The sequence below is a fragment of the Pagrus pagrus genome, assembly GCF_965226575.1.
Source record: "Pagrus pagrus genome assembly, chromosome: 2".
Lineage (NCBI taxonomy): Eukaryota > Metazoa > Chordata > Actinopteri > Spariformes > Sparidae > Pagrus > Pagrus pagrus.
The window spans coordinates 31,114,476-31,142,319 of NC_140186.1; the positions used below are offsets into that span (position 1 = coordinate 31,114,476).

Below are 27,844 nucleotides of genomic sequence, written 5' to 3' on the forward strand. Positions count from 1 at the left end.
CTTAGCTAGTCAAAAACGCAATGACATTTTTCAAGTCGCTTAAAGGAGGCAGTGCAAGTTTTTCTTAACATCCTCTTTTTTTGGTCGTTAGTCACAAGAGGGTGACTGTTTTTGATTTTTCAAAAAAAAAAACATCTGTAGAATAGGTTTTTTATGAATTTAACATCTTCATACATTTTTATTTACAGTCTGGACTTCACATTTTGCAGACCTTGTGTTATGTTGTATTCCTATGGGAATTTCAGTACAAAGAAATAAATAAGTATAAAAAAAAATGTCTTTTAAATCTTTAAAAGATTAAAAATCTTTATTTTTCATCCTAGTTCAATATTTCTGTTCATTATTAAATTATGTACTAAAATGAATATTTTTCTGTCTGCAGTGTTTTCAATGGGAGAGGGCAAGAAAATACTGTTCAATAGAAGACATTTACAACATTTTAAGTTAGTTGTACTCAGTGTTATTGAGGCAGCAAGTTGCCACACAAATCTTAAGTCACATGCGTTTGAGTTTCAATAAGTCAATGTGATTGACTTGTGTGTAATTAAAACAACTACCAAAGAGAGTAATAAATATCGAGTTTAGTTAACATAAAATAGTGTGCTTGTGTACTTATTTTTTAAAAGTTCAGTTAGCTTAATCCCATGGATGGAAAACTGTAAATTTAAAGCACTTTAATGTAACTGTAATGATACGGTGCATGTAGCATGTGATCCAAATATTTAAGTTTTGAAAACTGACTTTTAAGTACGTCGACTTAAAAAAATTTCAGGCAAGTGATTGCCTTACATTTTAGGAGTTTTGCCATCTTATTTCGATTCACAGTGATTTACATATTCTGTGTGTTTTATACATTATGTTGCAATTTTCTTTTACTTGGGGAAACCACAATCTTTCAGGAAATCAGTGTAGACAGGACAATTCCATAAAATAACTACTAAATACCCTTAATTAGCAGAGACTGGCCTTAAATGTAGCCATTTTTTAATGTATTTTTGATGTATTCTGCTTGTTCTTGCACTATCCAATGAACATTTTTGAATCAAATGATTCTCTAAAATGACAGATTACTACTGTGAATGTGCAGACATTTGTCTTTGGTTTTATGAACTCTCCGTTTTTATACACTATTTCCTTGATACATGAAACATACATGAAATGTACATGTACATGAAAAAACGGTAATTCCTGTAGATGGACTGAGCTGTTTCATAAAGTAGCTCATAACTGTCTAAAAAGCACACATTGCGGGTATATATTTACTACTTTGATTTACTTTCAGTAAAATACTTGTCCCTTCAACATTTCTTGCTAAGAGATCGAAGGTCGCAGATAGTAGTTTTCCTTTTAACAATATTTTTAAGTATACATGGTCTTGTGGATTATGTAACGTTTCTTATTTAGTTTCTTTAAATGCTGCAAACAAACCAACTACAGGCAAGAGATACATCCCTGTTTGTTTTCTAGGCTGTGAAAGTGTGCGGCTTAGGCAGTAAGATTGAGGTGGAGTGCTGCTCTGCAGAGGAGGGCAGAGAGGCAGCCGGAGCAGGAGCAGACATTGTTAACATGCTGGACAACTTTCAACCTCAGGTGGGGAATATTAAAAGATCAAACGCCTACAGTAGGTTACCTCTCATTTTCATTGTCTGGTTTCCACTGTACATGAAATAATGCACCCCTCCTCCACCTTCTCTCACCCCTCTAGGAGCTCAATGTTGCAGCTCAAGCGCTGAAGGAGGAGTTCCTTACTCTCTTAATAGAGGCCAGCAGAGGAGTGACTCCTGAGAACATGGCTACGTATTTCTCCACACAGTGCTGCCCAGTTGCTGCATCATCAGTCATTTGAAAAGGATTGAAAGAGAATAGAAACTAGACTGTACTTACTTTTCTACAGAGGCCAAGTAGGCTAAATGACAATTTCATGTGGTTCTTGAAAAAGGAAGTATGCAAAGCTGCATTGTCAGAGAGATTTAACTAATCAGAGATCTCCAATCTAATCACCAGAATAAATGTTTGCAAGGTAACCACGGTTATCTACCGTACGCATTTCCTTGTAATACGGTGTTGTGTGTGTGTGTTGAGACTAAAGCCACTTCTCTGTCCGCCGGCTCTGCTCTGTCTCTCACAGAGGGGCGAGAGAGAGGGGGGGGGGGGGGGGAGAGAGAGAGGGAGAGAAGCTGCTGCCTCGTCGAGAACTCCACCACGCACATAGATGAGACGTGACAGTGGAGCGACTTGAACCTTTGTGAGTTATAAACCCATTAACATAACTTCCTTGTGGGGGTTAACAAGTCGCCTTCCACTCATTCAATGTGCTTAAATATGAGTCATATTTCAGAAAACCCCCATTTGTTAAGCTAACTGCTTGTTAATGCGAGTTAAGAATAATCTAATATGTCAGCTTTCTGTGTAGGCTGTTTATCTTGCCACACATCTTAAACTTCTTCCAGATATTGAGTTTATTGTGACTTTGCTGTTGTAAACATTGCTGTTCCTACTAACGTTCACAGTAGCAGTCACAGTAGTAGTTTCTTGTTTTGTCACATTTTTCGATGTGTAGCCTGTATTTCTAGTTTGCACTTGCCCTCCCATGATTTTCTTTTTGTAATGCAAGCTGTGTTAATGTGCAACCTTGGAAAAAATATCATATTTTAGTCTTAGCCTACCAGTTCGGAAGTCATGACTCGGTTTCGGGAAGTTGGGAAATTGGTCTAGCTTATTGTCTCGCTAATATAGGTCTCAGGCTACGTTAGCTGTGTGTGTGTGTGTGTGTGAGAGAGAGTGACCAAGCAGTACTGATACTGTACCATTTTATATGCTGGCTTACTGTAGGGTTGCTTTAGCAGTAGTAGTACTAGTAGTAGTTGTAGGCTACTACTGCTACTACTACTGTAGGCTAATTAAAAATAATAATTATAATAATAATGCATTAAATGATTAATAAACCAGTGTTTTTTGCTTTTTAGAATTGCAGCTGAATTGCATGTCTTCCAAACCTCAGTATAATGATAATGTGAATAAACACATGTTGACAATAATTTGTTGACAAAAAAGAAATGGCAATTGCACATCACTCACAGCTACACAGGATACACAGCTAAGTAGTAAGCTTTCTATAAGTACTTTGTTTATCAATTTTACATTAATCTACATATTGTATTGTTAAAGGTATAGTCGGTAATGTTGGAGAGCTAGCAAGATTTGAAAGTGGCACCTCGTCTAAGCTCCATCCCCTTCTCCCCCTCCCGTCAGTGCTCCGTCCAAAGCCCCGCCCCCACAAACTTGAACACGCTTCAGACAGTCCTTCTGCAGGGCAGAGGAGAGACGTTAGCATTGGGCTAATACAAGCTACAAAAGTAGCTAAGTTGGCTAACGTTACATATTTCATGAAAATAACAAATCCCCCCGAAGCAAAACAACTAATTACCTGTCCAACAGAAAGACAGCAACCTCTGCATTACTTCTTCTGCATCAACTCTTCTTCTTCTGTTGTTTTATGGCTGTTGGCAAACAACTGTTAGGTGTGCATTACCGCCACCTTCTGACCTGGAGTGTGGATCTCCTGCTAACTCCATATGCAGTGTGCTGAATATATCCGGCAACGGTGACACGTGATTAGTGCGCGCAGGGAGGAGGGGGGGGAGAGAGGGGGGTGCGGGCAGGACGAGACATGAAGACATGAATCTGATTGGTTCTTTCAACTCGGACCGAGAGGGAGGGATTGGTCAGAGTTTTTACAGGCCTGCAGCTGCCACAGAGGTCTGATTTATTTTGTTCCTTTTTCTGAACACATTATGTATTGTACTGTGCGCGCACACACTACCCTTTTCTGACTGTGAGCCCCTGCCCCTCTATAATCATGTGCACGTCCCTGACAAGTACATATAGGCATAAATTTAACGTATCCATGGTTTGCGAAAACGTTAACTGCTTACATTTTATCCAGGCAAATGGGCTGAGATATCACAGAAATCCAGAATAAAAGGAAAATTAAGGTAAGGCAACTTAGAAGTTACTGACCACCTGATGAATACGAGTCGAATATTCATTCGCCTTTTTGCTCTGTAGAAATATCTTTTTTGGTAAATGCTCCACTACACTCAGTGGCCTTTTCATTAGGTACACACATATGATCTAAGCCCTGCCATAACATCGATCTTCAAGTAGCTCATGATTTTCAAAGTTTTTGTTGACTCCTGAGATGTGTTAATTCAATTATATGTTAGTGAGGTCACTGTTTGTGTTTGTGTGTTGTTACTGGACTGAGAGGCGTTAATATACTGTCCACTTTGGAGGGCAAAATCTTTGAAACTCTGTCGTAAAGCTTATAAAATAAGATGTATTGTTACCTATTGTTCTACCCAGTACATAGACAAGTTAAAAGTTACTCCACCTTGACAACATGATGTTGCTCACACATTATTCCAGTAATGAATGACACAATTCTGTGTAATTGGTACTTGAAGTACATTTTACTGCTAATAATTAAGTACTTTTCTCAAGTATCTGAATGCAGAATTTTAACTTGTAATGTTGTGTTTTTATTCTCTGGTATTGCTGTACTTGAGTAAAAGATCTCAATACATTTGGAGGTAAAACATTCTAATTGTACCACATCTATGAGATGAAAGAAGTAACAGACTGAAGATTCTCACTTTAATATCAGTGACTGTCAAATTACCAGTATATTAATAACTGTGAATCCTTCATATGATACTGTTTACATTTGAGACACAAAATGTGTGGGGCCTTTTCTGGAGCTTCACAACAAACAGTGTTGCAGCATTCTCCCAAACAACACAAGTAAATGAGGCTTGTTATAAAACATTAAACATCAACTGAAAAGAAAAGAAAAGAAAAGAAAAGAAGTAAAAAAAAAAAAAAAAAGGCTCCATACAGCTCGTGCAGCATAATTTGAGTCTCCGGAAGCCCTAAGATCCCAAATGGATTTGAAAAGACGTCATTTACACCCTCAATGTACGGTCAAGCTCACAAACCCACTTCAGAAGGGAGGGAGTTTTGGATAAACGTATCTTTTAATTGTAAGATGTTACACTAATATGATACAAAGTAACATAACAACAAACAAATATTAGGGAAAACAGTGAATGGGATCCTGCCACCAATAAGCTTGAATCTGCTTAAAATCATTGTGTTGACCCTTGTTCAGTATGATCTCCTTCTGCTGACTCATAGACTGTAACTACAAAAATGTCTGCAGCCCTGTGTGTTTGCGCCAATGTTTGAGTCATTATGAGGCATCTGTGCTAATAATACCTTTAATTCAGTTCTGAGAGCAGGGTGGGGCTGTCCTTCAATGACCACAGTATCTATATAGTGCAGCCTCCTTTTGCCTTTGTAAAAATGTCAAAATATTTTTTAAGAAAAGAAGGGTTTAGGGATTACTACAGAAAAGGGAAGCATGAGGGGAAATAAACTGAGAGCATTGCTGTGGGTGTCACAACCACCTGGTACGGAAACGCCCTTGCTTAAGAAGCACACAGGAAGTATTGCACACACGAAATGCATCTCGAGCAACACCAGTAGCCCTATTGCGGTAGGAGAGAGTGGTGTGAAAGATGCATGGGCCGATTCGCATCTTCCTTCTCACCTACATGGTGCTGAATGTTGGTAAGATCTAAAGTTTTATACATGTTTACTCTTTTATTCATCTAGGAAAGGAAAGATAGGGACAGTGAATGGGATTTTGCGGCCAAAACCCTCGAAATGTTAAACAACAAATTTTGGCATTTCGTTGTAAAGCCTTGTACCATATGTTTTTATTTGAATTTTCACTATTTTACTTTATTGAGTTATATATAAGTTTTAATCCTCAGTTTATGTGAAGAAACTGTGCTGAGACCCAATGATCAGTAAATGTATGGCAATGTGAAAAAATGAGAGCTTAACCACAAGCTCATGCAAGTTTTTAATTTCCAACAGTAATGGAAGCAATAGAAACTGAAAGGTCTGGATTATCCAGAGGAACTGGATTACTGTTGTTAAAGACAAAACGATTAATTTATACATTTTTCTCTTTAAGCAGCAAGAAACTTTAATTTGCATCAGATGAGGCAGCGTGGTAGAAAATAGGTGGATTTCATGTAACTAGTCGGTGGTGGAGGAAGCATTCAGATCCGTAGCTCAAGTAAAAGTGATCATACCACACTGTAAAAATACACCATTACAAGTAAAAGGTCTGTACTGAAAACATTACTGAGTAAATGTGTAAGTATAGTCTAGAAAATGTACTTAAAGTACTCCGTGCTGAATAATGTGTATTTCATCTCAGCAGATTATTATTGCTAATGCATTAATGTAAAAGCAGGGTTTTACTGCTGTAGTTGAGTTTGCACTACAAGTAATGATTATTTAAATAAAGCAGTAAATTCTCACATTTTTGAGGCTGGAACCATTAAAAGTTTTTGTGTAAAAAAATATTATCAAAATAACTGAAAATCTATTTTCTTTCAATTAATACACTGTTGAGTAGTTCAGTTTATAACAAAACATCACATTTTATAAGCCCCTCATATATTTTGCATGTCAAAAATCAGAATTTTTCAAATTTGTAATGTAGTCAGGGCTGTCAAATAATTGTAGTAATGTACAATTTTTCTGTCTGAGACATAAAGTAGGAGTAGAGAGTGGCATGAAAAGAAAATACTCAAGTACACAAACCTCAAATTTAAATAATTGTACTTTCAGCAGTTCATCACAGCAACTAGTAATAAAAGCGGAAAAATGTTTTTGAGTCAGGTGAACTGACCATATATGGTGGCTTAGGGAGCTGAACATACTGCCACTTTTTCTTGCATTAACAGGCTGTAAACTCGACACTGGCATAGAAAAAAAATCACCGCATACAAAGTTGTTATAGCTAAAGTTTTAATAATGTTGCCCATTTAGAAATGACAGGAAACAGGATGTGAGAGAAAAGGGGATGACATGCAGGAAAGGACCACAGATCAGACTCAAACCCTGGGCCGCTGCAGTGAGAACTCAGCCTCTGTACATGGGAGCTGAGCTATTGTGGCACCCGAGTAAGGCTGGGTTTATCAGGTTTTTTACCTGTTTTAATTTGAACTTTTTCACTGCTGAGGTATAGTAGGTGAGACTATGTAGTACACCGAGCGGTTTTACACAAAACTAAATGATACTTAACTATTTTCACCACAGATGCAACTTTATTGACTTGCAAAATGATCCTTCGAATTGACAAATGTAATTCTTTCCACAATTCAAACAGGATCAAACATTTATGTGTCCCTTCCATTGACTTTTTTTTTCTAATTAAGGTCCCATCAGGCACCCTGGAAGTGGCAGGACTTGATTGGAGAAGGGTTAGGGTTAGGGGGAATGAAGAATGGAAGCACTTAAGCATCTTTTCTTAACCTTAAATGCCAAAGGGTTTGTTATACAGAACCATTCATACTAAATACATGTCCTGTGCATGTGCCATAGCTCTGAATTAATTTAAGCCTTTCCTATCATATTGTGTACCACTATCAGGGGGCAATGTTAGCTAGGAAGTGGTTATATGTTAACATAAGCTGTAAATGGGCTATCAAATATGCTGTTTTACCTTAAAATACAGCCCGAAATCCCTCCAGATTTTCACAATCCATTGTCTTTTCAATTGCAGGTCAATCAGGAAGCGGCAAAATGATAACAGTTTGACAGATTCCCTGCATTTATATGACTTACAGCCTGGAAAACAAATGACAGCATTTGAATTTCCCACCCTAGACAGATTTAATCATCAAAGTATGTTCAGGGTGTTAGGGAGTACTGCTGCATAATTGAGAAACGTATAAAGCCAGAGGGAGCGATGCATGGTCAAACAAATTACCTCATTTCAGTCAGTGAGTCAGCATCAGCTGGGGCTAAAGACCACAATTTTGAAAACACTACTCGCATAAAACAACCGCATCTCTGACTGAACTTTCGGCTCTAGAGTTGCACTGTGGGCAATGTAGGCACTGAGTTTTTATGCTAGGTTCTGCTGCATCAGTCTCTATAAATTTTTGATAGTCCAAATAGTCCAGCAATGTTACAGGAGTTTAATGCTTAATTGATGGATTGTTCCTTTAACATTAACGCAATTGTAACACCCTTGTGTGTTGCAATGTTTACTTCTGTTTAAGCTCTGTAAGTTCCCACGGAATACATTCTCTCACCCTGGGTCTATTTGGCTCTGATCTGCCTCCTCGTGCATATACTTATTAATCCAATAGGTACACAGAAACTATGCAGGCAAGTATGTGAAGAATGACACTTCACACAGAGGTATTTTAGTGTCCTGTTACACACTTGCTTCTTTTCTTTATTTGGACTGTAGATAAGATAGATGAAGACTGGGTTGTGCAGACATAAACAAAATATTAGAAATGAATGCATTTTTAAAATATCATGAAAAACAAATTTAGTTGTGAGATTGACTTAAAATATCAAATTATTTCGAAAACAGTTTTTCAAGTCCTGATTATCTACGAGTAACAATTTCAGTTTAGTTGCCATTGAGATTAAGGTTTAACATGTGACAAGACTCTGACAAGAGGTATGTTTTTTTTCCACAAACTGTAGCCATCCATGTCTCTTTGGCTTTCAACATCGATATGACAGCTCCTGATGTCTACACTGGTGAACAAAAAGATTTCTTTGGATACAAAGTGGTTCAGTTCATGTCTGGTAAAGAGAAAGGGTAAGTTTGCATTTACAACTTGGTGGTTCGGTTGATATTTAATATTGCTGTGACTGTCAAAATCCTTATTACCCATCAATCCAGTCACTAAAATTTCCATCAGTTACGCATGATTTCCTTTTGCATGTAGCAAAGATGTTAGATAATTTTAGTTAGTTCTGCAGTAACACTTGGTGATTTATCATTTGGAATGTCATTGCAACCGGTCGCTTCCTGTGGCATCACTGCTTGCAACAGGCAGATGAGATCCTTTTAGATAAATGGTGCTGCTTGTGTCAGCCTGGCCACTGAAATGGTTACGATTAGCGTCATCTCGGTTGTTCATCCCCAGGATAATTGTTACAGCACCTCTGCAGCGAAATGGATCTGGGGGAATATGCAAACCTGTCCATGTCAAAAACACCCAGTGCTTCAACCCTAAAGGTATAAGTGCAGTTTATGAAGTAAACACTACACAATGAATCCCACTATTAAAAAGAGGAACAGTACAATTTCCAACAATGCAGAAAGATGAAAATGAAATGAAATGAAATGAAAAAATGTCATATTGCAGCCTAAAAACTTTGTGTATTTTAAATCAAATCCTACTCTTGCAGACATTTCTCTTGACAACACAACAATACCAGTCAAGTACCTTGGCCTGTCAATAGCTAAAGACTCCAATCGCTCCCAATTCACTGTAAGATAAAATCTAAAATACACTTTCTGTGACATTTTTTTCAAAGTTCTGAGCAAAACAATTTCATATGATCAAGTTAATTTCACCTCTTATGTTCTGATCTAGGTTTGCAGTCCAAGTGTAGCCCATGAATGTGATGAGAACTCCTATCTGAACAGTGTGTGTTACACGGTGACAAGTGATCTTCAGCAGATCTCCCGTTCAACACCTGCTTTCCAAGGTAAAAACATTTAGAGAGCGTACACTTCTCCAACTCACTGTGGTCATAGCACTTGGTCCTGGCAGTAAGATATTATATTCAATGTTATGTTCTTGACTAAACCGTCCTTACAAACGTTCCCTCTGTTATTCTTTTCAGAATGCACAAAAAAGACAGTGGACCTTGTCTTTCTATTTGATGGATCACAGAGTATGACTGACGGGGAGTTCCACAAGAATAAAGAATTCATAGTGGATATAATGAAGAGCCTCAATCAAACATCAGTCAAGGTCACTGCACTACTGCAACATTACAGCATATATAGCATTTGTTTGTTAAATTGAAAAACAATGTTATATGAATACTTTATCATTTTGTCTCCATATTTCAGTTTGCAGCAGTTCAGTTCTCCCGTCTTTCGAGAAAAGTTTTTGACTTCAATGACTATCAAGCTGGTAGTGCTTTTAAAAGACTAATGGCAGAAGTCCATATGAAGAGTCTTACCAACACACACAAAGCCCTCAAATTTGTATTGTAAGTTCAGCTACAACACATAAACAGCTCTCAAACTCTCAAACAACTTAATAACTTTAAACAAACTGCACAATAAGTACAACTGTAAAATCATAACCATCTTATTTGTTAATGTATTCATATTTATACATAAGTTTTATTCTGAGCATTACAGTTTCACCTGTTACATTTGTTTCAGGGATGAAATCTTTGAAAACCCTGGTGCAGGCGCCTCTCCTGATGCAACTAAAGTTCTGGTGCTGATCACAGATGGAGATCCTAGTGATGATGACGACGGCATTATTAAAAGATATGATGACAAAAACATTATTCGTTTTGTCATTGCGGTAAGCTGTCTTTGATATCACATGTTTATTTTTTCTATCTTATTTGTCTAACAGATCAAAAAATCACATGAGGTATACCTCAGAGATCAGAGATTTGAGTCCAGTATTGTACAAAACTGTCTTGTTAAAACTGTCTTGTTGACATCAGACGTCGAGGTACTTTATAATTTCAAGCAGCATTCTGGTTTCAGGTCAAAGACGTTCAGCTTGACAAATTTAAGGACATTGCTTCGGAACCAAAAGAAAAAAATATCTTCAAAATTGAGAACTACAATGGACTCACAGGAATACTGGAAAACTTTCAAAATAAGATCTTTAGTATGGAAGGTGATGTTGAATTGTATAGTTTTCTTTTCCTTCTTTGTAAAATAATGTTTTGACAAAAAACTATTTTATCTAAGTGGCATGCCCCTGCAATAGTAACATGAAATATTACTGCAACTTTTTATATAGGCTCCAGACAGGCTCTAGCCGGAGAGCTGACCAATGAAATGTCTCAGAGTGGATTCAGTGCCGTCTTCTACAAGGTGAGTAAAATCAGAAAGTCAAATGTTGACACATTTAAAATCTACATCTTTTTTCTTCACACATTTCTAAAAGCTGAAATTGGATCTTTAATTTTAGCACCAACATTTGGCCTGTCACTGTGGTGTCAGTTGTGTGGGATAATTACTTTAAAACACACTATCCAGGTAAATCTATAAATTAGTTTAAATATGAACCAAAAGAGAAAAGAAAAGTAAATTGGCAGTAACCGTGAATGATTTTTTTTTTTTTTTTTAAATAAAAAAGGTCCCAGAGTCCCATATGAAATCACACATGTATTGGTAGCACACATGCCTTTAGCAGCTACTTGCTGCTACTTGCATCAATGTGTAAACTAGGTAGGAAAGGCGGTAAGAATAAAGCTAGACGTAATCAGCACAGTGGGGTCAAAAAGTCTGAGACCACTCATCACAATTCTTCTATTTTACATTTGTTTTGGATGTAATACCATTTTGTTTCATTAAAAATGCTAGTATAAGCTTAAAAATTCAAGTGATGAGGTTGAACCTTTGAAAAATGGCCATGAATTTCAGAAGGTCGTAGTATTTGGTTTGGCCCCTGTTGCTCAACTTATCCCATTATGATTTGTTCTACACAAAAAAAAAAAGAAAGAAAGAAAAAGGAAAAAAATGCACCACAGTTAACAGTTTCAGTTTGTTCAGACCAAATCTGGCGGTGCGGCAAAAAGGCTGCAGGGTTGTGCAACGGTTTGCCGTCACTCCATGGCCGAGTGTGTCACACGTTGTGAACTTTAACCAACCCCCCAATAAGTTTGCTGAAAAGAGAAGCTGCTGTGTTGTTATGATAATGATATTAGTAATAATAATAGCTTGGATTCATATAGCGCCTTTCACAGGACCCAAGAAGCTTTACACAGTAAGATCAATGCTACACAAACAGACAAACAAACAAACAAACAGAAACAAGTAACAAGGATTAGAGTCTGACAGGGAAGCAGAATTGAGAGAGGTTGTAGGCTGTAGTGAACAGGTGGTGTTTGAGGAGTTTTCTTTACACATGTCCAGAGATGAAGCATTACGGTACAGCACTTATGCTACTAGCACTAGCAGTTGTCCTACTTGTGAACGTTTGTCCACAATGTTTGATTAAAAGTAACAGTGAATTACCAGGACGTGAGGTATATCGTTGCGCTGTGTTTCAAACTGGGGCACCAAAGACCAAGACCTAACTGAGTGATCACAGGTGAAACATAGTGCTACACAGAGAAGTGATTGTTGTGTTCTGTCAGTTGCATTTAGCCAGACTAAACATGCTCCACTACTGACCCGTTCTACTCTGCTTCTGGTCTCTGGTCATGCCTGAGCCTGAGTAGGTGGAACATGCGAGTCCTACAGTCTATCATCATCGGCATCCACAGATGGAAAAAAATAGCGTTTTAAACTGGTGCACATTGCCAAACTGAGTGAATACACGACACATAACGTTACACTCCACTGTGGTTTCAGTCATTCATGCCAGCATCGGGCTTGAGTCTGTTCCAACTTTTTTGCCACAGCTGTTTTTGTTGTTCAGAAGCCCCTGGGCTCAAAACCACCGTAGCCAAAATGTACTACCCTCATTCAAATTAATGGGAAGACATGAGTTTTCACCAGATTGATGGATTTGGTGCGAATGTAGCCTTAAGGTGCTGACCCCACCCTGTCTCACTGGACAAAGTAATCTGATTGCTGCTAGACAGACTAGGCAGTTGATCTGTCACCTCCCAACATAACTACTGTTGTTGGTTCCCCTTCCCTTTGTTCACTGACCAGACCTGCACATTTCTGTCAACAGGATACCATGATTCTGGGTTCAGTGGGAACCAACACATGGCGTGGTTCTCTCCAAGAGCTTCATGAACAAAAAGAAACACAAATTCAAGATCCTCTCATGGAGAACGACTCCTACATGGGTAGTAAAGTTATTTATTTAGTTTCATGTTTTCTGCTTCTTTATTAACAGAATTTTTTGTTTGACTTGAGTTACTGATGTTTTATTTTTAAATGATGCGTGGCAAAAAAACATTAACAGATCAGCCACAACATTAAAACCACTAACAAGTGAAGCAAATAGCGTTGATCGTAGAGGTACAATGCAATGTTCGACTGGGTAACCTTGGCTCTTGGATGCCACTTGACACAAATGACACACAGATGATCACTGCCATCAGGGAGCGCCATTGCCAATGTGGGGGCGTGATTGTTCTTTGACAATCAAAATGGATCCCAGGACCCAAGATTTCCCAGCACAACATTGCATTGAAACAAGATAATCTAAATCATTCACTTACATGTTAGTGGTTTTATTGCTGTGTGCTTAAGTCTTATTAAATCAGTTTCCAACCTCAATTATGGGTTAAAAATAACTTTGTACTGCAAAAGTAGCAAATACATAAGAGGGGATCATAAACTGAGTAAATGTTCATCTACAACCCCTTCAAAATTAGAAAAAACAGCATTAGGTTTCATGAAAATTAACATAACATAGTGAATTTATGAAGTGAAGTTATTTGTAACTTACTCTGTTGCAGGATACTCTACTTCTGTTGGAGAGAAGAATGAAGCTCTTCTATATTTCACTGGTGCACCAAGATTTGAACACATAGGACAGGTCATACTTTTCAGACATGATGGCAAGAACTGGACCACAGCCCAAAGAATAAATGGGGAGCAGGTCGGTAACTGTCTTGAGAAATAAAATGGCTTTACATATGCTTAACAGAAATTATTTTTGCCTTAAAGCAACATCATGTGGAAATTGGCAATTTGCGTGATTTGGCACCCCAATCCACAGTTTCTGAGTGCACCACTGTCATAAACCCCAGGCCTGTAACAATTTGTCACAATGACATAATGTAGATGCTAAGGACAAACAAAACTCATTATGTCATAACAATGTTGAGTCTTTAAAACTTGTATCTTGAAGTAAACATGTATGAAACGTTGTGATCCTACCCTCTCACTGAAGTTACATAGTGCAGACACAAGTGATGGAGGGCAGAGTGGCTGAGACACCACTTGAATAACAAAAGACTGTCCAAGAGGCAGGTTTACTTTTATTTTTGGGATCACTTTCCTTAGTAATACCTAGAAACCCCTCACATTTACATCTTAGACTTGGCTGAGGAGGAAATATCTTTTCATAGTCCTGTTCATGTTAGACAGACAGCACATAGAAAATACAGTAATCAAAAACAGTACGCACAATGGCACACAAAATAATATGCCATTCCACAGATAAACTAAGTTAACCTGCATCTTGGAAAAAAGCAGCTGGACCCTGATTCCTAGATTGTATCTTTGTCTTGAAGAAATCTAGCTGCCTTCTTTGATCAAATCTGCTGCTTTACTTTCTCTACAGTTAGAGATGCAAAATGCATGTTGCACCTTTATGAAAATGTGCAAAGGCACGTCATTTCTGTGGTTGCAGGGAGGAAACCAAAGAACTTCCTTGTGCTCGCACCATTTTGTAAGTTAAATGATATAAACCTCACTTTTCAGATTGGTTCCTACTTTGGTGCAGAGCTGTGCTCAGTAGATATTGACTCAGATGGGAACACCGATTTTCTGCTGGTGGGAGCTCCCCTGTTTTACCAGGAGAGGGAGAAGAGAGAGGGCCATATATACGTCTACACACTGACTGATGAGGTGGGATCAGATTTAAATGAGATTACAGTGAGATATTGAATGCGTTTATTGATTGTCTTAATCAATAAACTGGTGTTCTTATATTCACAGCTGCGACTGAATAGAGAACAGAATATGACTGCACCATCCATGGGGAGATTTGGCACCACTATATCCAGTCTTGCAGATCTGAATGGAGATGGACTCCGAGACGTTGCTGTTGGAGCCCCCCTTGAAGATGATTACAGAGGGGCTGTGTACATCTTCCTTGGTGACAAACACAGAGGGATACGCAGCACTTTCAGCCAGGTGAGACAGAAAAAACAGAAAAGAAACACAATATCCTCCATTGTTGTTTTGTTTTTAAAAAAGGTAGCCCTCTATATGAAGAGAAGAACAACTGATTGGTTGAGTGACCACTATGCAAGGAGCAGACGAAACTTCTTCTTCTATATCAATCAGTAGTGCATCACGTCAGCACTGTGGCTAAGGGATTAAGGCCCTGACAAACCAGGCCAATGTCGGGTTGTTCGTGAGAGTCAACAGCGCCTTGTTGTCCCGTGTTGGCTTTTTGGCTGAAAGATCATGTTGAGTTGGCAGTAAAGCCCACTGGTAAGAGAATGACTGTTTGGCCGCTAAGCAAGCCAATCAGAAAAGTTAATTGTAGAGAAACGGAAAAAGAAAGGGAAACCCCCTGGAGCCCATCACTAGAATCGATTATTTAACTAAGTTAGTGCGCTTTCTTTTTATTTTTTGCCTCTGCGCCAGTGCCATTTGCAACTTTTTATCAGACATATTCGATAAAAAATCATCGCTGCTTTGTCATAACAACAGTTATTTGTAGTTCTGAGTCTTCCAGTTTCCATTTTTGATGAATAAAGACTCTCTTGTGGTATGGAGAGTTATTTCCTTTCACGCAGGCGCAGAAGGCACAAGGTAGCTGGCAGTGGGCTGCAGTCTTTGGGGTATGTCAAGTGCAGCCTTTTGGCTGAGACACAGGCAACTCAACAGCCAGCCTCTTGTCACTGCTAGTTCTTTGCTGTCAGTTTGGTGTGTCTGGGCCATTAAGGTGTTGACCCTGAACAACAATGGGTTGTTAGGTCGTTGGGTCAAGTCACGCTGGAGACACATCCAATTTCCCCCAACATACTTTTTTTTATAGTGCATCACCATCAGGAGGGTTAGGCAAATGTGCTTGTTTGCCAAAACATCAGTCTAAAACTGGCATTTGAATAAAATTAAAAAGTCATCCATGGAATTATATAACTGATTACAGAATATGATTATCATCAGGGTTTTTTATGAGTTTGGTATTTACCTTCAAAACCTTTATTTGTCTCACCTGGATAAATCACATACTGTTTCAGTCCTATCTCTATCTATGTTATTCCAGAGAATCTTGGGGAAGGAAATACACCTTCGGCTGAGATTCTTTGGACAGGCAATCTATGGGGAAATAGACCTTGGAGAGGATGGACTCCCAGACATTGTGGTCGGATCACAAGGCATGGCTGTTGTCTTGAGGTACTGATACTGTGTACATTAAGTAGGTCAAATTGCTAACTCTCAGGCTGGAGATATACTTCATCTTAACAAGTCGCATGCACATGATGACTGTCTGGTGTTTGGAGCGTTGTTTGTGTGCATCATCAAATAATAAACATATGTGTAAATGTCATGAAATATGCAGCTTGTCTATGTCAAATCATGGTTAAAAAGCAAGTCTACCTCTGGCTTTAGCCTCTCAACGCCAAATACATCTCAGAGTTCAGTTTTCAACAAGAGTGGCACACATTACCTGAATCTACCTGCCTTCACTCATCGTGTACAATAAACAGTACACAATGAGTGAATGCAGCATTGCAAACTGTACAATAAACTAAGACATAATACATTTTCTGACTGGGACAGATTTGATGATTCAAGGGCAGCAGCCATATTTTCTATGTTGAAAATCAACGCAAATCAAAAAGTCAAATGTGAAAAAGAATTTTGTCAATTGTCAATTGTCTGTCAATTATCTCACATACAAACTCTCCCATACAACCCAAGGATAACGTAGTTTGAAGTCATTTTGGCTTTTAGCTTTGCCAGAGCAGAGTTGCAGAGGGTAGTGATATCGTGGACTGGTGTCTTGATTACCTAGCTTGCCTGCTTAAGTATACAATCATCCTAGAGAAAAGATCCTGTGCAAAGTATAATAATGCCTTTTTAATTATTATTTAATTTGATGAATGTCTTTCAGGGCCAGGCCAGTATTTAATGTCACGGCTCATCTGTCTTTTCAACCTGAGAAGATAAGTACTGAAAAAATCGGCTGCGTGGGCAACACAGACGAAAATTTACCAATGGTTAACTTAACAGCCTGCTTTGAAATAGTAGAAACAACAAAGAGCAAAGCAGGTAAGGACTTGTCTCAATAATGTATGCATTAACGGCTGCTGATGCTGTTCACCCTATCAATGTGTTTTTTTAACCCTTCTGGATGCCTTTACAGGGGCGATGCGCTCTGGACTAAACATCTCGTACACGCTCCATGTGGATCCAACAAGAAAAATCATTCGAGGTTTCTTCAGTCAAAATGACAGGACAGCTAAAAATGTTACTTCCATCTTTGAGCTGAGGGATAAACACACCTGCTTCAACTACCCCATCTACATGCCAGTATGGAGACCAATGAATAATATTAACCATACTTATAATACTAATAATAATAATAATAATAATAATAATAATAATAATAATAATAGCAATAATAATTATAATACATTGTATTTGTATAGGGCTTTTCAAGAGACTCAAAGACACGTGCATGTCATCTAAACCATCACAAACTGTTTAACTATCTGTACTGTATATAAGCATGTGTCTACATCTAGAAATATTGTCCATGTGTCTGTATATAAACTAGTACACCTCAAATTTATGATAGTTTTATAAAGCATGTATATTGATTAAGTTTTGTAAATGTAAATTTCTTCAACGATGTCCAGATGACTCTTTTTTCTTGCAGAAATGTGTGACAGACACCTTATCACCCATCAGCATCAGATTGAACTTTGGCCAAATTGACAGAGCAGGTGCCACCCTGAACGTAGACAGCAAAAGGAAGGCTGTTGTTGAGGTACACATTTGCATTCACACAGTTTTGTCTTTTACATGTTTTGATAAAGGAAGTGATCAGCGCTCTGCACACTACTAGGCAGACATAATATATGAAATACAATTCTGTTTAAGGATGTGATGATGACTTTTGTGAATGTGTCTTTTGCAACACTCTTTCCAAGTGGGAACCTTTACCTTTGACACAGATAGCAAAGACTGCCTTTAGGACATATTTGTCACGAAAGATCAAAATGAGCTGAAACAGTGACTTTCTAAAATCTATGGGACGAGTGGGAACTAGTGGGCCAGCGGAAGAAACACTACTGTGCATATTCATACCCATACATCTTGCTGCAGTGGCACGTCATCTAGAGATTTGGTTTCCACCTTTGTTTCCTGTGCATGCATGCAGTTCTCGAAAACTCCATGTAAAAAGATAGGGCAGGCAGGAGCCGCGCTGCAGCAGCTCAGCAACACAGCCGTCACGCATTACACAAATAGGCTGTGTGGAGGAGGGGGATCCCCGATAGGGTTATCTATAAAAAGGCGTAAACAACTAATGTCGCATCAGCAAATAACACCTAACTAGAGCGCAATCAATGCAACAACTGCTACCCTACCTGAGACAGGCAGGTGTAATGTTTACCATTTTCACAATCTCAACTTATATTATCCAGCGTTGGTTAAACCTGCTAGTGGTGACGTAATGGTGTAGGTAAGATTTTTTTTACCACACATTGTACCAACTGACTGTGTAGCATTTAACTGCTACAGTAGGGTGGGCAGAAAAAAAATGATTCACATAAGAATTGCGATTCTTGTCTCCCACAATTCAGAATCTATTCATCTATTTTCTAAGGGTTAATTAGTGCTGTGATGTTGACAGAACAAAAAAGGTGGAACTAGACTGTGAGGCTAGTGCAGCATGCAGACAATTTACAGTATGTAAATGCTAGTGTTACCTTGAAGTTTATCTTCAAACAAGGCAGCAGTTGCAGGCTTTAATCTTATTTATTGACTGGATAATTACATTTGTGAGACAAATGTTAAGCAGGCCACACGTTTGTGAACAAGATGTCTGACGTAAAGTTAAAGGTGCAGAGCAGTGGACAGCAGTAACAAAACAGACCAGCTTGACAACTGCTAACAAGCTAACAAACACACAGCATTCAACACGTTAAACAAACTCTGTGGTGTAGAAAATAACTCTAATCAGGATGCTTAGCATCCTGTACAATGATGGATCCCCCGGAGCTAACAGTGCAGCAGAGTGGCTGGTCTCACTATTGGACTATAGTTAATAATGCAGCAGAGCACAACCCCTTATTTTGTTGTCCACATACACACATGCATGCTTTCACGTTAATTAATTAATCAATTAATGCTGTGAGCATTTTAAAATAAAAAGGCTGCAGAACGTTTATCTTAATTTTCAGTTGTCTCATATTGTATTTCAGCAGATTAAGGACCTCAATGGTTCCTAATGGTTTAGCACAGTAAACTGGAGCAAAAGACTTACTATTCAATCGATAATTGAATCGGATACCCAAAAAACTAAATCAAATTGAATTATGAGTGACAAAGATTTACACCCCTCTGCTAAAGCCTACTGAAGTATTTCTGCTGATCAATACTAACATGCTGATTAGCAGGCATAATGTTGACCATGATCACAATCTTCTATTAGCATGTGTGTAAGCATGCTAACATTCAATTATTAGCACTATCAACACAGTGCAACAAAGACTGATGGGAATGTCATTAGTTCTGCAGATATTTGGTTGTAAGCCAAAGTATTGGGGAAACTTGGATTGAATGATGGCACCAGATGAAAAGTCAGGAGATCAAAGTTATTACAGTTAATATGGGGACAAAATGAAGATCTATACCAAATTTCAAGCACTCTTCTTCATTTTTGTAGTTGCCTGGTCACAAAAACTATAATGTTGGTTTGTTGTGTTCCAGGAATCCTGTTTTGATTTTCTGGCTTTCTCTGTTTTTTCAAGCATGACATTAACTTCTTTTTCTTTTTTTGGTCTACAGGTTCCCTTTGAAAAGCAATGCAGAAAAAATGACACCTGTATTGCTGAACTTGAGCTTGATTTCAACTTCACGTATGTATATCTGACAAACACAGCGTGGCAAAAGTAACATCATTTGAACAAATCTAAGAAGTACTCTCTTTCTCTTAGGACCCCAACATTATTAGTGGCAGAAAAGAAATACTTCACCCTGTTTGTAAAACTGTCCAATCATGGTGATGACTCGTACAACACCAGCCTTTCAATGGAACATCCTCTAGGCCTCTCCTTCTCTCGGATGACTTTGGAAGAGGTGACTTGAAAATCAAACTTCTATATCATGTCGCCCTCAGTGGCCACTTTGTACCTGAGTACCTGCTTTTGTTTAAGGGGCACACCACAGACTTTACACATCAAAGTATGCTCACAGTCACAACTGAATATGTGAAGGTTGAAAGGATCTATTAAAGGATAACTACCGTTTTTTACAACCTGGACCTTATTTCTAGCAAAATATATGATCATTTACTCACCCAGATAACTTTGGTGTCATTTGAAGTCGTTCGGACGAAATTAGATCCGGTGTAGCGCCGATATATCCATATAATGCGAGTGACGGGGCAGCGACACACAGCCTCTATATAAAGCATTATCTGCCACGAAACTAGTTCATTTCACCAATATTTTGTTACGATATGCTAGTGCTATTCCCCTCTGAGTCCGGGCTTGTCTGTTATCAACATCCGGGGTCAAACTAGCAGGAGCAGCTACAGGTAAACAAGCCAGGCTGTCGCGGGTGCGCGCGCAGCTCAGAGACGACATCTACCAGGTCAGAGGTAGTAGATCAACCTACAGCCCCCGGATGTTGACAATAGACGAGCCCGGACTCAGAGGGGAATAGCACTAGCGTATCATAACAAAATATTGGTGAAATGAACTAGTTTCGTGGCAGATAATGCTCATAAAGGCTGCGCTTCGGTGCCCCGTCACTCGCATAATATGGATATATCGGCGCTACACCGGATCTAATTTCGTCCGAACGACGCCAAATGACACCAAAGTTATCTGAGTGAGTAAATGATCATATATTTTGCTAGATATAAGGTCCAGGTTGTAAAAAACGGTAGTTATCCTTTAAGCCTTTTGTGGCCCCAGAGAGAACTGCATGAAGTCGGATAAATTACCTCAAATGATATCACTTGAGTCTAGGTCTGCTAGGCCTACAATAGTGAAAATGATACAAATCTGGTGTGAGGAGTTAGAAAGAAGTCCCCAACTCTGCTTGAGGCTTGTGGCTCAAGGGGACATTAGTCGCTACTAGCATGAAACATCCAAATTTCCTGTTCCTGTTCTACATCCTGTTCCTGTCCCAAACTGTTGGTGGCTGAGTTGCATTGTGAGTAATGTTGGTGCCAGGTTCTGACAAGGAAGAGCAATGATTGGAATAATCAGGACAATATTTCTAGTTCTGCTGCATCATTTTTGATCCTTTTTTAAAATCTGTCCATCATGAATCAGACAATGTTATAGTAGGGATTTGCAAAATTGGTGGAGAGGTGGAGAATGCAAAAAAATATGCCAGTCATGTAACATCAACTTAATGCATAAAAGCCCGCAGGCATTGCCTTAACTCCTGCAGCCTACTTAATTATCGTTGCTGAATATATGCACGAGGGGTGGGGCATCTCAGTTCAAGTCAAATTCTGTGAACCTGACACCACAATGCAATGAATAAATACACAAAACCCCAACATTCCAGAAAATGTCCCATTTGACCCAAAGCCCATTTGTGCAACAGCCCGTTAAACTAAAAACAAAAAACAAATCCGAATCCCTAAAGAAAAGACTTGATCATTTAGTCTTTGTTGAACTGTCCATCAAAAAGAGGACTCCACTGCAAAGCTTTCTTTCACACTTCTTGTGCTACTCAAAGAGTCAAGGAAATGAAACAGAAAATCTATGGTGGATTTGAAACCTACACAGGATGTGTGGGGTTTCAAAGGCAGAACTGTTCTCAATCACAATAAATGACTCTGAGAACTAGCGCTGTTTGAAATCTCTCTCTTTATAATTACTGAATATTTAAACTTAAACACAAATGGCTTAAACACAACCATGTTCACGCACACATCGCAGCATTCGAATTGAACTAAAACCTTTTGTTCTAGAGGGTCTCAGTTCACATTTATTTGTGTGTATTCTTCTCTTAAAACAGGCAACAAGACCAACGCTCCACAGCTGTGACCACACTCTTGATAAAACTACGTGCGGCATCAGCCTTCCTGTGTATCGCAGCCGATCAACTGTGAGTCATACTGCACCCTGACATCCTCAGAGCAGACAGAAGTTTCGTAAACCAAGAGCTATGACCAACTGTGTCAACCTTTGACTTTTACAAACATGGCAACTTCTCTAATTGTCCCTTTCTCTGTGAGCAAAATCTAACATAACTGTCTTTTTCCTGTGAAGGCAACATTTAAAACTTCTTTCCACATCAATACTGAATATGAGTGGAATGACACTGTTTCGATGACCATTATTGGAAAAAGGTACACAGCTCCTCTTTTTTTTGTATGATTAAAATATGATTTACTCTCATTACATATTTCATGTTTGATATTCACCACAAATGCTTTTTACATCCTTAGTGACAATACAAACTCCTCCAGGAACAGTTCCCTGACCAAAAGCATCCCAGTACAATATGAAATTAAAATGGTAGTAACAGTGTAAGTGACAATTCACATAAATCTTATTTCTATAACTGCAGATCTTAGATGTACATTTTGACCATCCTGCTTTCGTTCCAGAAACGACGACACCATCACCTATCTGAACTTCTCAACAGAGGATGCAGCACCTAAACAAATCGTTGCTATATACAAGGTGAGGCTGTAAATTATTATACAACAAGCAACCATCCAGTCCCATGGCAAATGGCAAACTAATCATGAACAACTAATCAATCTGCAAGTCTAGAGCTGCATTAACTGATTTCTTGGCTACTTGGGGGCAGCTGATCAAGCCCCAAACACAACACTGACACAATAGCATCTCATAAAAACGCTATGGTGAACTTATTAGCAAACAATTACCTATTTACGCATTGCAGACACAGCAAAATTAGTATTCATTTGCAGTCATGTCCCTGCAAATCTTTATCACTCTTCTTTTTGCTCTATTTTCATCCTCACCAACTTGGCCTTAAAGGTGATTAATCGGGCCCATTAGTTGCTAAAGGCTCCACTGTGTTTACTAGCTAGTCGCCAACTTTGCTTGTCAGATGTTTGCTAGAGAACAGTTTGTGTTCAGTCGAAAGTGTAACACATACTTTTATGAGGGTTTGGTATGGACAAAGGAATGAGACATGATATAACATAACTCCAGAAAAAGCCATCAGTAAGTCAAGAATTTCTCTGTCAGACTAGTATACAGCATGAGAATAACATGATAAGATATGAATCTGGAGCTAAAAGACAGTTAGCTTATCTTAACATAAAGGCTGGAAGCAGAATGGAAATGGCTAATCTGGCTTTGTCCAAAGGTTAAAAAAAAAAACAGTCTACTAGCAGAAAATAGTCTGACACATACCACCTTAAAACAAAAACGTGTAATCTGACTTGTTTTTCGTTTGAATTAAACAAACAAGATATAATGTGTTAATTAGTGAGCATTAAAGGTGCTGCTTTGAAGACTTTTTTCACCCTTGGACAGAGCCAGCGTTTATAGCTAAGCTAAGCTCACTGGCTGCTGGCTTTAGCTTTACATTTACCATATAAACAGGAGAGTGGTGTCAATCTTCTCATCGAACTCTCAGCAAGAAAGTGAATCGTTGTATTTCACAAAAGGTTGAACCTCTATAAAATGGACCACCTGTCTCCCACTGTTTGCAGATAAGAAACACTGGTTTCAAGTCTTATCCCATCAATGTGTCCCTGTTCTTTCCAACTAAACTGGAACATAATTTTGAAATGGAGAACTATCAAGTCTTTGTCCAGCAGGTAAGCAGAAACAGGACTTACATACATACATACAAATTGCTGTTTAGAACAAAACATCCTTAATTCTCACCAATTACTTTCTTTTTTTTAAGAACAAAACCCAATGCACAAGCATTACTGACAAAAAGTCTGAAGTAAGTACAACATATTTAGTATCAAAATATTCTCACTGAACATGTCATGAAATTACAAATCCCAAATAAACTGTTGCTGTGTTGCAGTACTGCTCCCCAGAAAAATACTGCAAAAACATAGTGTGTGATAGTTTCATCCTGGACAAAGAATCAAGCACAGAGTTTAGATTGTCAGGAGACGTACAATTTAAGGATCTCAAACAGCATGCAGCGGTACGTAGCAGACAGGATACACACCACATGTACCACTGAAAGTGGTAGATATATCATTAATTTACATACTCTTTTGCAGAATATTGCCTTTCTTAAGCGATACACTGGAGAGGCTGCGGAGGTCAAATTTAAAAGCTTTATACATGTCAGCTATGACGATCAACGATATGTGCTGGACTCTAAAAAAAAACAGGTATGTTGTTGCATGTCAGACCACAGTAATGCCATTTAAAAAATAATGCTTTTTAATGTTATTCAGTATACACAATTTATCATGTTTGTCAACCACAGAATAAAGGGGGTTTTAAACAGAAGTCTGCTGAAACTGGCTTGTGGAAAGACAACGATCCAAGAATGAAATGGGTACATACCAGTCTACACATGAACAGCCAAAACCATTTTGTCTACAAGAAATGTTAGATCCTCGTTCAAAATAGCAAAGGTCCCACAAACCTTTTATTCTCTCTGCCAACAGACTGAAGTTCAGGTTGAGTTCATAATACCCCCGGATGAACTGCTGATCATTTTAACTGGAACTATTCTGGGATTTTTGCTTCTGGTCATAATTACAGTCATCATGTTTAAGGTGAGAGTCAAAAAATCTTTCTACATAAAATACAAAAAGAAGACACATTTCTGTCTCCATATGCAGAACTGTTGCCTGAATGTTTGGAACTGAATTAAAAACATATAGATGATTTTTTTTTCTCCTGTAAAATGGGTCTCCCTGGCTTTTCTTGAAATAACTTTTCTTCTTTCTTCTGTCACAAGTTGGGTTGCTTTAAGCGGAAAACGCTTGAGTATTATCAAGAGCAGGAGGAAAGAGCTTCTCTTCAGGCTTGTGCCGACATGGACTTAACCCCTGCCCTCACGGAGGGGATAGCCAGCCAATCACAGACTAATGGCAAACCTGATGAGGAAAAAACGCTTCTGGATGCTAAGGCAGACGGTGCCACCTGGCCGGCTGATACAAAGGACCAACTGGATTAAAGTATGAATGATTAGCTTAGCTTACCATAAAGACTGGACACTATGGGACAACAAGCTAATAAAATCCAGCTGCCAGCACCTCTAAAGCTCTAAAGTGGGCAGATATATTTTCCCTTTAACAGAGCCAGTCTAACCATTTCATCTCTTCTTCTAGTGTTTATGTTAAGCTGTCTCCTCGCTCCAGATTCATGTCAACTGGTCATCGGCCAGGAGACACTGGCTTCTCATGTTAATGGCTTCTTTTACCAGTTGTCCAAAGACTTTTGACAGAGACAGGGCTAACAATCTTCTATTGTCATGTGATGGATGTTCATTACCTGCAGTCGGTCACGTGATGACACCTGAGCATACTCCATATGCTAAAGACGACATTGAAGCCGAGTCACATAAAACAAACATGGTGAAGCCTTTTTCTTCTTTTTTCTCTTTTTAAAAAGTTTTCTATGTAAAAGGCACTCTGACAGAGCAGGTGCAAACTTCTCCCTCAACATTGTAAATACCTGAGCTGTAAATCCAAGTAATGTTACATCTGGTTTAGTGTGACCCTATCGACCAGCCCAGTCACCAGGATAAAATGTTTGCATACGTTATAGCATAACGTTCACATTTGTGTGTGTCATAGGCAACGTACTATATAGACATTTCCACAAATCGTGTCATATCACATTCACATGACACATTTATAACCTGACTTCCATGTATGGAGGTGGAGGGGAGGGTGGTGGTGTTACAGGTGAGAAGGCTGTCAAGCCAGTGACCACTGTTGAAGACTTTGTTTCAACATTTGTCAGTGTGAAGCAACCTCCGGACAATTTCCAGCCATGTTTGCTAACGCCATCTACTGCAGGTAATACAATGACTATGGATAAGTGCCTCATACAACCCCACACCAAAATACCTGAACTATCCCTTTAAGCCAGAAAGTGATATTTTCCGAGCCCTAACCTAAGCCTAGCTAGAGGATAAGTACGGCATTGTTGCAAGATTAAACTGAATTAAACCTCAAGAAACAGTAAGTTGCATCATAAAGGAAATTAAAAGTTTCAGTATATCCATGGTTCGCAGAAACATATTGCCACAGTTTATCCTGCTGATTGGGTTTTCTCCACAGAACTGGTTGTTTGTTGGTGTAAAGCTGACCAAGTTTTACATCCTTTTGCTAGCATCTCCTACATTTATCCATTAGTATTATTAATGAATATATTATTTGCACTGTAATATACTGTACAGTATTACTAGTAAGTCTTTAGCTATTTTCAATCGTCTGCATGGTATTGAATGGGGGATTCACATTCCTCTCAGCTGACTGCTTGTTAAAGGTGAGCTGAGTAGGATTTGTTAGTAGCAGATTATTTGTGTATTAGCCATTGTTTAATAGGAAAATCCTACTGATTGTGCCTTTAAAATGTATAGCTTTTTAATTATGATCATCTGAATAAATGCAGTGGTACATTAAATGCATTGTTTATTGATAGTAATCTTGCAAAACATTGTCTTTGTAAACAGCATTCCGTGGGTTGGTAACACTTTACAATAATGTGCACAAAATTGTGAGTAGCACCTAAGGAATGGGTAAGAAACAAATGGATAGTAGAGCTCCTGGAGTCTGTCCCGAGGAGGAGACTCCTTTAGGGTTTCCTCAAACCTGAAATGCATTTACCTTATCGCCTGAACCAGTGCTCTTACAATATTTCAGCCTCACCTGGCACAGTTGACATTTCACATTTTATGTATTTAAAAAAATTCTGCCAACTGTTTTTCCTGTAAATATGTGAGTACATGCGGTATTTTTATCAGTTATCAGTTACTCTGATGACACTATTGATGTACTTGTAAAATGGGTGGATTATTAAAGAAAGGAGGAAAAAATGTATTTAAATCTGAATGTCTGTTGGCAATCAAGTGGGAATAAGGAATCCTAAAACATTGGTGATGCAGGCATATGTTGTGGTTTCCCATTGTTTGTGTGTGTATATATACAGTATATTCCTTTTTGCTTACAATAACTTTTTATTCTCTTTATCAATAAAAACATGTTGCCCCTTGTGTCCAAATGAGTGCTTGGATTTTATTTCTCAGTATTATCTTGCCTTTCTTATCATGAATTATTCTATGTTGTGTTACTTTATTCTGCCACCTTAAACACAAAAAGGCTATAAAATCAAGTCAAATCAAATCAAATTTTATTTGTATAGCCCAAATTCACAAATCACAGTTTGCCTCAGAGGGCTTTACAATCTGTACAGAGACGACACCCTCTGTCCTTCGAGCCTCGATTCGAGTGAGGAAAAACTTGCCCCAAAAAAAGCCCTTTTAACAGGGAAAAAAAGACGAAGAAACCTCAGGAAGAGCCACAGAGGAGGGATCCCTCTCCCAGGACGGACAGACGTGCAATAGATGTCGCATGTACAGAGCAGATCAAGGAGATCACAATGTATACAATTATAATGCATCACAGCAACAACAATGAAATGCACATGGAAATGTGATTACTAGTGATAACAGTAGTAGTGGTTAATGGTAAGGATAGTATGTAGTAATGCATTACAATAATAGTAGTGGAACGTACTGTATGTAGCAGAGATATGACTAATATTAGCGACAGTAGTGGTGGGTGTCAGGCAGGGCCATGACAGTAGGCGCATCCATGATCAGGCAGGGTCATGGCAGTAGGCGCATCCACGATCAGGCAGGGCCATAGCAGTAGGCGCATCCATGATCCACGACTTGGGCGCGGCCAGGATCCATGGGAGCCTGTAGGACTAG

General features: G+C 38.6%; 1 protein-coding gene across 1 annotated transcript; it reads left to right on the plus strand.

Moving 5' to 3' along the window:
* The first annotated feature begins 5,548 nt into the window (after positions 1-5,548).
* On the plus strand, positions 5,549-27,126 carry LOC311271162 (integrin alpha-L-like). Its single transcript, XM_084376701.1, has 31 exons — positions 5,549-5,631; positions 8,587-8,704; positions 9,036-9,127; positions 9,301-9,383; positions 9,489-9,603; positions 9,742-9,872; positions 9,974-10,116; positions 10,295-10,442; positions 10,634-10,769; positions 10,896-10,969; positions 12,783-12,900; positions 13,519-13,661; positions 14,489-14,635; positions 14,726-14,923; positions 16,008-16,138; positions 16,860-17,017; positions 17,112-17,278; positions 17,628-17,738; positions 19,763-19,833; positions 19,912-20,053; positions 21,956-22,045; positions 22,210-22,289; positions 22,389-22,469; positions 22,551-22,626; positions 23,634-23,741; positions 23,834-23,875; positions 23,963-24,088; positions 24,168-24,281; positions 24,380-24,451; positions 24,564-24,674; positions 24,860-27,126. Exons 1-31 carry the CDS (start codon positions 5,580-5,582, stop codon positions 25,076-25,078), a joined length of 3,597 nt encoding a protein of 1,198 aa, XP_084232827.1. The 5' UTR covers positions 5,549-5,579; the 3' UTR covers positions 25,079-27,126.
* The last annotated feature ends 718 nt before the right edge of the window (positions 27,127-27,844 follow it).

Bases quoted from the DNA above. Each gene is read 5' to 3' on its own strand.
- LOC311271162 (XM_084376701.1), top strand. From the start codon at position 5,580: ATGCATGGGCCGATTCGCATCTTCCTTCTCACCTACATGGTGCTGAAT. The intron at 9,384-9,488 runs GTAAGATAAAAT...GTTCTGATCTAG, and splicing joins CCAATCGCTCCCAATTCACT to GTTTGCAGTCCAAGTGTAGC. The intron at 22,627-23,633 runs GTGAGGCTGTAA...CACTGTTTGCAG, and splicing joins AAATCGTTGCTATATACAAG to ATAAGAAACACTGGTTTCAA.